At 41.3% G+C, this 12,024-nt stretch overlaps 1 protein-coding gene across 1 annotated transcript; it reads right to left on the bottom strand.

Annotated features, from left to right (window-relative positions):
- Positions 1-5,683: 5,683 nt before the first annotated feature.
- On the bottom strand, positions 5,684-8,162 carry LOC145130560 (uncharacterized). The gene is made up of 2 exons (XM_079065337.1): positions 6,762-8,162; positions 5,684-6,574 (listed from the first exon to the last, which is right to left on the bottom strand). The coding sequence occupies exons 1-2, from the start codon at positions 8,160-8,162 to the stop codon at positions 5,684-5,686; spliced, it is 2,292 nt and encodes a 763-aa protein (XP_078921463.1).
- Positions 8,163-12,024: the final 3,862 nt, after the last annotated feature.

The raw sequence follows: 12,024 nt of genomic DNA, 5'->3' as shown, positions 1-12,024 counted from the left end.
TGATTGAACTTTGATTTACACTTCGTTTTGAACTTGATTTCTTCAATCTTTTTTTTTTGGAATTTCTTGAAGTTTCTTCAATTGAGCGCTTGAAATTCTTTGATTTGGGTACTAGATATAACGTTGTACCCTTTCTTCATTTTGACTGTGTGGATCTGATACTTAAGCTCTCTGTTACCACGAGGGTAATGCGTGTCAACAAATAGGGCCATGTTCTGTGAGTTCAGAGTTGCCGATAAAGATTCTTTTTAAACATTAATAAGCAAATCATCCTAGAGCTGTTATTACCGCCAAAAAAACGTTTCAGTACGCTATTTTTTTTATCTAAGGTCGGGGTCTCGAATCACGGTGTCTTGGGTCCCCTGGTTATGACAGCTGATTCTACACTTCCAATAACAATCAAGTCGCTTCGGATTTTTTTCATTTTCAATTTTCAATATCCCACTTTCATGGAGCTATCGTATGTAAAGATCGTCATCATCTCGTAAATTTTTTTTTTTCAAAATAAAAACTTTTTACAAAAAGATAGGAAATCCCCCCCCCCAAGCTTAAAATTAAGCAGTGTCCTCAATGCTTAGGGAGGAGTGGAAAACGACTACTCGGACGGGGGAGCATAGCGACGGAAGAACTGGTCGCGGAAATCGTCGAAATCGTCGCGCAGACCTAAGAGGTCGTCACGATAGTCGGTAACCTGAGTGCTATACTGCTGATAGTCAAGGCGAAGACCAGTCATCGTCTGCTGAAGGGAAGCATATCCCCACGGAGGTCAAGGTAATGCTGGTAAGTGAAAGGAGAGTTGGGGTGAGGGTGAGATGGCTGAGTGGGTGGGGGCTGATCCTGAAAGTCAGTCTGCATAGGATCAGGCTGGGTAAAGGATATAGGTGTGGCGTCTGCGTAGTCTGGGTGCTGAGTGGATGAAGATGGTCGATCAGACTGTGGATGCTGTTCCCTACGTGGGCGAGGGGGTGATTGGATGTTCGAAGGGAGCACCCACTCAGTCTCGCTAATGGGTTCAGCGAGAGCTATGACATGAGGTCCAGTGACCTTGAAACAAAGGGAGCGACCCAGCATCCAAACATACCCGCCTGGGGCAAGACGAAGCATGTGCATAGCCCTAAGGATCTGCAGGGTCAAACGGAAAGAATCACCCGCGAAAAAGGTGTACCCTGGAGGAGATGGCCCCGCGAGGGCGCGGGCAATGACAGAAATCAAACCACCACAGCGAATTGCACCGCGGGTGCGAAGGGATATAACTCTATGGAACCGTTTGATGATAACATCACCAAAATGCGGGCAGTGCGACCCGGTGATCATGCACCACAAAAGAAAAAGCTCGGCTTTGCCGGCTTTTGTAGTCTCAATCTGTGCATAAATGATATTGCATATAATTTTCAAAGTAATTTTGAGAACAGGGTGCATCATACTGGTCTGTACGGATGAGGTGGCATCATAAGACTGCAGACCGGTAATGGAGTACCAAAACTCGCGTACGTCGAAAGGGGGGGTGGGATGGGATAAACTGGTGATAGGGGTATGGAAGAAAGTACATAACTGGTCGACGTGAATAGTGTGAGGGGTGCTAAAAACACGAAAAGCTATGTTTCCCTCATGATTTACCGCACTAAGCGTAGCTAAAAACTCTCGGGTCAGTAGAGGACAAGTGGCAAAATCAGCAGATAATAGGCGCTCCCAGCCAATATTGGCAAAAAGAGCGTGAACACCATCATAAATATGGAGTTCCCGCATGAGTGTGCGGCTAGGGGCCCAGGCCTGTGGCATAATCTCACGGTCAAGGAGCCGCTGGTAACAGTCAAGTGCGGCCTGTGAACCTAAATCTACAGTGACATTGTCCACCTGGACTGTGTATGATGACTGTGGAGCGTCAACCTGTCTGCGTGAACGAGACGGTCGAGGGGGCATTTTTCAAGGTGAATTGGGACAAGGTAGGCACAATTTCCAGGTAAAAATAATAATGATATGAAAATAAGTATTTCTAACTACTCCCAAACGACCGCACAAATATATAACAAAAACAGAAAATCAGTGTCAGAACGAAAATACCTGACTGTGCGCTGAGCAGCAGTATATTTTTCGTGCCGAAATTTTTTTTGATTTTTGAAATTCCGTTTGGATGAATCTCTTCTGAATTGCGTCGTGAGCAAACGTTTCTACTTTTCGTGGCTTGCGGATGAGTAACGGAACGTAGATCTGAAAAAGAAACTCGCAAAAATTCAAATTTCAAAATGAATAAAATGAGATTTTTGGAGAATTTCAACCGTGAAAACATGATTTCGTTACCGTAAAGATGTTGTAGGAGTAAAATAGAAGAGATTGATACCTTTTTTTCTTGATTTGGACGAAAAACGAGCGATTTGGGTGTTTTTGGTGAAAGAACTCAAAAAATAAAGAATTTCAGAGAGTGTTTTTGAAATGTGGTGGTAACAAATGAGGCCTGCGATCATTATTTATAGGGAAACACAAACTTGCGACCGCAAGGGGAGGACCTGCGATCGCAGGTTAGTCAAATGCAGCCGTTGGCACGCATATCGAGGTTCTAACGGTCGGAAATGAAAGGAAAAATGATACCTGCGATCACAGGTCTGTTATTTACGTAAAAACTTGTCCCAAAAAACTTCGATGATGTGCTGCGACCCTAATCTACATAACCTGCGATCGCAAAGACTGGACTTGCGGTCGCAGGTGCCACCAAAACCTTATTTTTCAACTTTTTACAAAATCTCTCTGTTCCTTTTTATTTTAAAAACACGATTCAATTGAAAAGAAGCACCCTAAGAAGCTAAAAACACACGAAAATTAAAAACAAGTTGCAGAACTAAAATCAAAACAAATGCTCGGGTTGCCTCCCGGCAAGCTGCCCGTTTTTTACTGTCGTTGGCTCGACATTGTTACTTGGTTCCCTTAGTTGCGGTAAGTCGGGACTTCGACTACCTCCACTTCTTCATTTGTGACTTGGAACCCTTCGTAAAATGGTTTGAGACGATGACCATTCACCTTAAAGATTTTTCCTGTTTGTTCACTCTTAATTTCTATAGCACCATGATCAAACACGTTAGTAACAACAAAAGGCCCCACCCAACGAGACCTTAATTTACCAGAAATAAGTTTGAAACGAGAATGGTATAAGAGTACCTTTTGACCGGTAGTAAATGCCTTTCGCGAGATCATCTTATCATGAAACGCTTTCGTCTTCTCCTTATAGATTGCCTCGTTCTCGTAAGCATCATTCCTGATTTCTTCTAACTCTTGAATATCCAATCTTCTTTTCTTACCAGCCTCATCCATGCTCATATTCAGATTCTTGACAGCCCAATATGCTCGATGCTCCAATTCAACCGGTAATCAACAAGGTTTGCCAAAAACTATTCGATATGGTGACATACCGATAGAAGTCTTGTATGCTGTCCGGTGAGCCCATAACGCATCGTCCAATCGAATACTCCAATATTTCTTGACCGGATTGATGGTTTTCTCTATAATTCCCTTGATCTGTCTGTTTGAAGCTTCGGTCTGTCCATTGGTTTGCGGGTGATATGATGTGGATACCCGATGTGTGACACCATATTTCTTGAGGACAGCTTTGAGGGTGCGGTTGCAGAAATGCGTACCCCGATCACTAATAATGGCTTTTGGTGTCCCAAACCTAGCAAATATATTTGTTTTGACAAAATCAACCACAACCTTGGCATCATCGGTTCGCGTAGCTTTTGCCTCGACCCATTTGGACACGTAATCCACAGCAAGTAAGATGTACACAAACCCGAAAGAAGGCGGAAACGGACCCATGAAATCTATACCCCAAACGTCAAAGATTTCACATATTAAGATTGGAGTAAGTGGCATCTGATTACGAGATGTCAAAGACCCAGTCATTTGACATCTTTCACAGGTTTTGCAAAATAGGAAGGAGTCACGAAAAATATGAGGCCAATAAAAACCGCTGTCCAAGACCTTGCGTGCGGTTCGTTGCGGACCATAATGCCCTCCACAAGCTTCTGAATGACAGAAATTCAGGATTGACTTGACTTCATCTTGAGGTACACATCTTCTAATCACCTGATCAACACAGTGCTTCCATAAATACGGCTCGTCCCAAACATATCTTTTCGCCTCCTTCTTGATTTTATCTTTCTGGGCGCGGGTGAGATCTGAAGGGAGTTCTCTGGAGACCAAATAGTTCACAATATCAGCAAACCAAGGAGGGTTCTGAACAGCGAATAGATGCTCGTCAGGAAATGTTTCGCGGATCGGTGTCGGGTCTTCAGGTGGGGTGAGTCGGCTCAAGTGATCAGCTACCAAATTTTCTCTCCCACTTCTGTCCCTAATCTATATATCAAATTCCTGTAGCAGCAGAATCCATCTAATCAACATTGGCTTTGAGTCCTTTTTGGCAAGAAGGTAACGAATGGCTGCGTGATCCGAAAAGATTATGACTTTTGTGCCCAACAAATACTGTCTGAATTTTTCCAGTGCAAAAACAATTGACAGCAACTCTTTTTCAATGGTGGAGTAGTTTGCTTGCGCGATGTACAAAGTCTTTGATGCATAATATATAACGTGGGGGACCCGGTCTTTTCTCTGTCCTAGAACAGCTCCAACAGCAGTGTTACTGGCATCACACATTATCTCAAATGGTAAACTCCAATCTGGGGGCTGAATGATGGGGGCAGAAGTAAGAAGATTTTTCAGCACATCAAAAGCTTTCTTGCAATCTTCATTGAAGTCGAACTCAACATCTTTCTGCAATAACTGGCACATGGGAACTGATATCTTTGAAAAGTCTTTTATAAATATACTGTAAAACCCTGCATGGCCAAGAAAGGAACGCACTTCCCGAACATTCTTCGGGTAGGGTAAGCTCTTTATAACATCTATTTTTGCTTTATCGACTTCCAAACCTCTTTTTGAAACAATATGTCCTAGAATCAGACCTTGGTCAACCATAAAGTGACATTTTTCAAAATTTAAGACCAGGTCTGTTTCTATACATCTTTGTAAAATTTTTGTGAGGTTTTTTAGACAAATATCAAATGAGTCTCCATGGACGGTAAAATCATCCATGAAGACTTCTATGGTGTTTTCGACATACTCAGAAAATATACTAACCATACACCTTTGAAAGGTGGCAGGTGCGTTGCAGAGTCCAAATGGCATACGCCTATACACGAATGTCCCGAAAGGGCAGGTGAATGTCGTTTTCTCCTGGTCTTCTGAATCAACTGGAATCTGATGGAAACCTGAAAATCCATCTAAGCAGCAGTAATGGGATTTCCCAGCAAGTCTCTCTAGCATCGGATCTATGAATGGGAGAGGAAAATGATCTTTCCGGGTGGCTGCGTTTAATTTTCTGTAGTCAATACAAATGCGCCATCCGTTCTGAACCCGAGTCGGAACCAGCTCTCCTTCTTTGTTCTCTACCACTGTCACTCCAGCCCTCTTAGGAACAACTTGAACTGTGCTGACCCACTTGCTGTCAGAAATTGGGTATATCATCCCAGCATCCAGTAACTTCATAACTTCTTTTTTAACCACCTCCATCATTGGTGGGTTTAATCTGCATTGGGCTTCTCGCGATGGTTTATAATCCTCTTCCATCAGAATTTTGTGCATGCATAGAGATGGGCTGAGTCCTTTGATGTCTGCAATAGTCCACCCAATTGCGCTTTTATACTCCTTTAGAATTCTGATCAGCTCTAACTCTTCTTTTTCTGACAGCTTGTTGGATATGATAACTGGTAAAGTTTTTTTTTTCTCCAAGATATGCGTATTTCAGATGTTCTGGAAGTGTCTTCAGCTCCAAGATGGGGGCTTGCGCTACAGAAGGGAAAAGCTTGGAGTTAGAAATTGGTAATTTCAGAGTTTGGGTACCATACCTCAACTTTCTCTGCTGGTCCATATGAGCTGCCATTTCTTGAACCTCTCTATCAACCACATAATTTTCTAATATAACCTGAGCTGCATAAATAGACAAGTTTCTGTGGAGCACTAGTGCTAGTGACTCACGGTTAGCAATCTCAAAATATTCTGCAGTTAGTGGTTCAATTATATCAATAAAATTAAGGGCTGAAACATCATCAGGATAACGCATGGCATCATAAATATTGAAGTTGATAACTTTACCATCAAATTCCATTGAAAGGGTACCATCATAAACATCTATTTTGGTTCTGGCAGTTTTTAGAAATGGTCTCCCCAAAAGAATGGAACCTGAGTTTGGTGAGTCGTCATCTCCCATATCCAAAACATAGAAATCAGCTGGGAATATGAGTTCATTCACTTGAACCAAAACGTCTTCCAACACACCTTTTGGGTGCACCAGAGAACGATCAGCTAACTGAATGATAACTCCTGTTCTTTTTAAAGGCCCTACCCCGATAGTTTTATAAAGTGAGTATGGCAACACATTTATAGAAGCTCCTAAGTCCAATATAGCTCGCGGAACTGAGAGGTTCCCCAACTTGCAAGGAACAGTAAATACTCCTGGATCCTTACACTTTGGGGGTAACCTTTTTTGTAAAACAGCTGAAACGTTCTCGCTCTTTGACTGTTTCGTTGCCTTTTAATTTTCTTTTTGAAGTACACAACTCTTTTAAAAATTTAGCATATCGGGGTAGTTGTTTAATTGCATCTAGGAGGGGAATATTTACCTCAACCTTTCTAAAGAAATCCATAATCTCTTTATCTTCCTTTTCTTTTTTCGTGTTTTTCAGTCTTGAGGGAAAAGGAGGAGGGGTGATTTTCACTTCAGCTTCAGCAGGTCTATCCTTTTTCTGCACCTCTTCAGTTGCCTCAGATTCTTGCTCAACTACGATCTCTTCTTCCTCATCTTCTTTCTGATCTGGTCCTTTGTAGTTTTTACCACTTCTGAGGGTGACAGCACAAGCATTGTGCTTCGGGTTCTTCTCAGTCTGAGATGGGAATTTTCCTTGGGTTTGTGCTTCTAGTTTGCTCATGGAGTTCGCGAGTTGTGATACCTGCTGCTCCAGATTTTTGATATTGGACTTTGTTTCATTCTGGAAAGCTTGGGTACTGGTAGCAAGACTTTTAACTATGTCTTCCAAAGACATGCTGGAACTGCTAGCTTGTGACTGAACAGGTGGTTGCTGAAAATTGCTTTGGTGCTGATTCTGCTGAAAAGATTGTTGGAACCCCGGTGGAGCTTGGTATTGGTTTCTTTGCTGAAAGTTCTGTTGAGGTCTTGGCTGGAAATTGTTATTTTGAGGCCCTCCCCAAGCTTGGTTATTGCGATGTTGATCAAATGGCCTTTGCTGAAATCCTCCCACAGCCTGCACAGCTTCCGTATCTTCTTGAAGTAATGGGCACATATCAGTTGGGTGCCCGGTTTTGCAGCAAATCCCATAAGGTTTGACCTTTGGTTCAATACCTTTTTCTTTTGTCAACAAAAGGACAGCTTTAGTTAATTCTGAAATCTGGGATTCCAGGTGGGCGTTGCTCATCTCCTTGACTCCTCTTGGATGGTCTGGGTACCACTCTTCCTCAGTTGCTGAATGTTTTGATTCATTGGCCAGCTTCTCTATTAATGCCCTGATCTCTGTTGGTGTCATGTCTGAAAGTGACCCTCCACTAGATGCATTTATTAGTCGCCTCTCCATAGGTATCAATCCTTCACAGAAACACTGATACAACTGATAATCAGTAATGCCATGTTGTGGGCATCGGACTAACAGCTTCTTGAATTGCTCCCAATAAGTATGGAGAGCCTCTCTTTTGCCTTGCTTTATACTCAGAATCTCTCTGCGTAGATTTGACACCTTCGCCTCAGGAAAATATTTTTCTAGAAAAAGTTTGGCGAGTTCGTTCCAGCTCGTTATTGAACCAAAAGGGAGGTCATATAGCCATTCCTTTGCTGCATCTTGAACTGAGAAGGGGAATGCCCTTAATTTGATCTGGTCTTCAGTAACCGTATGGGGCTTCATTCCAGAACAGACGACATGGAATTCCTTGAGAAATTTGTGAGGATCTTCATTCTTAAGGCCTCGGAATGGGGGCAGCAAATGGATTAAACCAGATTTGAGCTCAAAGTTTTGAGCCTCTGGAAAGGTGATACACAAAGGTTGTTGGGTAACCTCTTGTGTGGCCCATTCTCGTAGAGTTTTTTCAGCATCTTCTCCGTTGTCACTCATGGTGAATTCTGTTTCAGTTTCAGAAGAGTCTGTGAGTTCGGGTTTGTCTGAAGGGGGTGGGGAGTAGGTTTTGAACGGACTGTTTAATTGGTGAGGTAGGTGGTGCTTTTGGGAAAGGTTGAAATGAGGTTTCAGATTCGTTACACAAGGGAGTGCCTTGTGGTGTGGGTGTTTTGGAATGTGAGGAGGGAAAGGCTGAGGTTCCTGCTTGTTGCTTCCGGAGTTCTGCCTCCTTCTTCAGCTTCCTAGCAGTCTTCTTAATCTCTGGATCAAAAACCAGATCACCTGTACGTGAAGATCTTGGCATAAAACTATTAGTGTTTTACCGTATCCCCAGCAATGGCGCCAATTTGTTAAAACCGCTGTCGTACACGATTTAAACAAATAAAAGTATAAGATAAACTGCTTAATTGCACCAACAGGTAGTACAGGTAAGCAGGGTCGAATCCTCAGGGACACGTCCTAATATTTACACCTCTTTGCGTAAGGTGTGAACTGATTCTTGGTGAATGCAATAAACATAAAATAAAGGGGGGTTTTGTTTTTGAAAATTAAACTAACAGAGATTGAAAATGACAAGAAAATGACTAAATTTAAAGTGATGAAAATTCAAATGAGAGAAAGCAATTTCAGTTTCGCGGTGACACCCCTAATCATATAATTAATCTTCAACACAATAATTGACTATGCACTTGTTTAAACTTGTACTAAAGTTCATTAACAAGCTCTAATGACCTTTGTTACAAAAATCGTTTAATCAAAATAAGTTCTTTAAATTAAACCTAACTTTTTACTGAATTAACCAAACAAGCTCTTGATTAACAAAGAAAAGTCGCATTAGACACAGTGTAATTCCCAGTAAAGTTCAATACCTCTCATAAGCTCGGAGGCGTTAGAACTTGTTTGATCAATTCATATCAGACTTAACCCTAATCTAAGAATTAATCTAATACTTGTCACTTTTTACTAATTAGTCTAGACAATTACGGATCTAAACAATTAGATGACTAGAATGATTTACAAGCAATTTAAGTGGCCAACAGAAACTGAAATCAAAATCAGACATTCAATTTAACACATAATTGATCAAACTAAACAGTAATCATAGTCAACATAGTGCTTAATGATTAATCATACGAAAAGGTTACATCTTGCGAAACTGAAATCTGAGTTTTTAGCCGGACATGGCTAAAAACGGATTACAAATAGCGGAAATAGAGTCTAAACGATAAATCTTACTAAACTACGACTAAAGATCGAATCGTTTCCTTTAGATCTGCGTTCTTCACTTGAAAACCTCTGAAAATCGCCTCTGAATCGCAAGGAATCGCCAATTAGGGTTACTGGAAGAGTATCAGGCTGTATTTATACGTCTAGCTGTCAAAACACCATACCTGCGATCGCATGTATCACCCAAAAGTGCGTCACGAGATTTTTTAATGAAGTACATTGCTATTTCGACGCAAATTGACCAACCAGCGATCGCAAGGACTGTCCTGCGATCGCAAGTATCTCTTTTTCTCTACTGATACATTTTTTTGGCTCGACAAATCCTCGAAGGCAACCTGCGATCGCAAGGACATACCTGCGATCGCAAGGATAGAAGATACGACCGCAAGTTGCTTCTTTTGGCTCTTTTGATCGTCGTTCCTCCTTCCAAGCAGTTCTTGATCATTTCACAGTATCCTTCCTTGGTCTAGACTCCAATTAAGCTCCTAAGCATCCACGAACGCATCCCGAACTTGCGCAATCATCCATGTGCTCCAAATGGTCCTGAAAAATCATAACAAACGTGAGCAGTACGGGCATTCTTCAAAATAATCATGAAACACAAAATACATAAAAATAATCGGGAATTAGTTGGCTTTTTATAATGAAATACGTAGGAAATTGTGCTAAAAGATGCATATAAAATGCATCTAACAATGGGACTAAACTCGCTGCCCTTCCCCCTCTCGTTCTCCTTAGCATCCAACCCTAACCCTAGCCACACTTCTTCATCCGCCACCACTTTCGGAGCCTTCTCAGCCGCCGCGTCCTTGCCGAGTCCAACTTCCTCCCTACCCTATGCTACCTTGTCGTCGAACGCCACCGTTACATCCCCTGCTGCTGCCAGTGACGTCGTGTACGACCGGAAGAACCACCAAGAATGAAGATGAGGCTGTGAACGTCGAAGTATAGGTCGTGATCGACCGGAAAGCTCTCGGTAAGGCTTAACTGCAACTCATCTCTCCTCTCCTTCATTCTTTCCTGTGAGTATTAGGTTGGGGATGCCGTTTTCTGCCGCCACGGTCCATTGTCGCCGTTTCTGTTTTATTCCGACGACTTCAGCCACCTAGTGGGTGGCTGAGTGTATATGTGTTTCACGTGTATGCGTTGTTTTTAGAATTCATGATGTTATATGGGTGTATCTCAGCCGAAAATCAAAGAAATGCCATCACCACCGCCGTAAGGTGGTGATTGCCACCTCCTGCCACCGCCATCCACCGCGTTAGGTGGTTGTGTGCATATATTGTTGGATTAGTGTCTAAGTCCATAACTATAATTGATATGACTTGACCCAACCCGACATGGTCCATTTGGGTTGCACTTCACCGGAACAATTTGTATGGATAGACTTATGAGAAAAAGGATATTTATGATTTATTAATATATTATAAGTTATAATATATTAATATAAAATCATATTATTTAATTAGTATTGATCAAGAATTAATTTGGAATTAATTTAGTGATCAAAAGAGGCTAATTAAATATGGACTCTTATATATATATATATATATATATATATATATATATATATATATATATATGGAATGGGCCAAGGTTTATTTAGGATGGGCTGAAAGTGTATGGAAGTCCATGGATAGTCCATGGAGCTTTTAACCCATGGATCCTATGTAAATGAAAGGTCATGGGTATTAGGGTTTACATGGATGTAAACCTAATCCTCCATAATATATAAAGGAGTCCTTGGCTCACAAAATTGACACTAGTGTGTGTGAAAGAAAAGGTGGCCGATTTTTGTGAGCTCCATATTCTCTCAAGTTCTTCCAAGTTGTTGATGGTGATTTGTGATTCCACTTGAGGCTTCCACACTGTTGGGGCTAAGCTCTTAAGGCTAGATACATCAAGACTTCAATCTCCACTATAATGTATGTTATCCTAACTAGTTTCATTTGTGGTATATGTCAATTGTATGCTAGTCATAGGTTTAATACCTTGGAAACACCATTGCATGTATAATTAGTGAAAACATAGATCCAAGGTATTTAGGGTTGAATGAACACCTTAGGAGTGTTAGAATGCTCAAAACCCAACAGTGGTATCAGAGCCTAGGCTTGTTTTCAATTATACTTGATGCAAATTGCTGAAAAAGCTGAAAAAAAAATCGATTTTCTGGCTGTCTGGGCACTGGACTCGCCGAGTCCACTGATGGACTCGCCGTGTCCACTGATGGACTCGCCGAGTCCATGAAGAAACTCATCCTACTCGTCGAGTAGGTTCATACACTCGACGAGTAGAAGCCCCTGACAGCATATTTTTTGACTTTTAAGGCTGAAATTGGACTAGAATCATTACCTTAAGCTGTTTTTGAACCTATAAACCTGTTTTTGATGTGGTAATGTTCATTCTAATCCAATTCAAAAGATAATTGTCAAAAGTTTCATGTTTTGTATTAGTTTAATGATTAGGCTAATTACATGAAAAATTGTTTGATTTGAATTGTCTTGTTCATATGAGTTTAATCAAGATTATGAATATTGCTAGACATGTTTGTGATAGTTGTTTTCAATCCAAATTAATCTAAAAGTTATTCATAATATGTGTTTTTGTAACTTATCCTCAAGTTATATGAAAA

This window comes from Lactuca virosa, chromosome 8 (genome assembly GCF_052849685.1).
Source record: "Lactuca virosa cultivar CGN04683 chromosome 8, Lactuca_virosa_CGN04683_v6, whole genome shotgun sequence".
NCBI lineage: Eukaryota > Viridiplantae > Streptophyta > Magnoliopsida > Asterales > Asteraceae > Lactuca > Lactuca virosa.
The sequence above is the reverse complement of the archived record's forward strand: the minus strand, read 5'-3'. Positions and strand labels throughout refer to the sequence as shown.

Excerpts from the sequence above, each read along its gene's own strand:
- LOC145130560 (XM_079065337.1), bottom strand. The coding sequence starts at position 8,162 with ATGAGTGACAACGGAGAAGATGCTGAAAAAACTCTACGAGAATGGGCC. Across the intron at positions 6,575-6,761 it reads ATAGACCTGCTGAAGCTGAA|GCAACGAAACAGTCAAAGAG; the intron begins GTGAAAATCACC and ends GAAAATTAAAAG.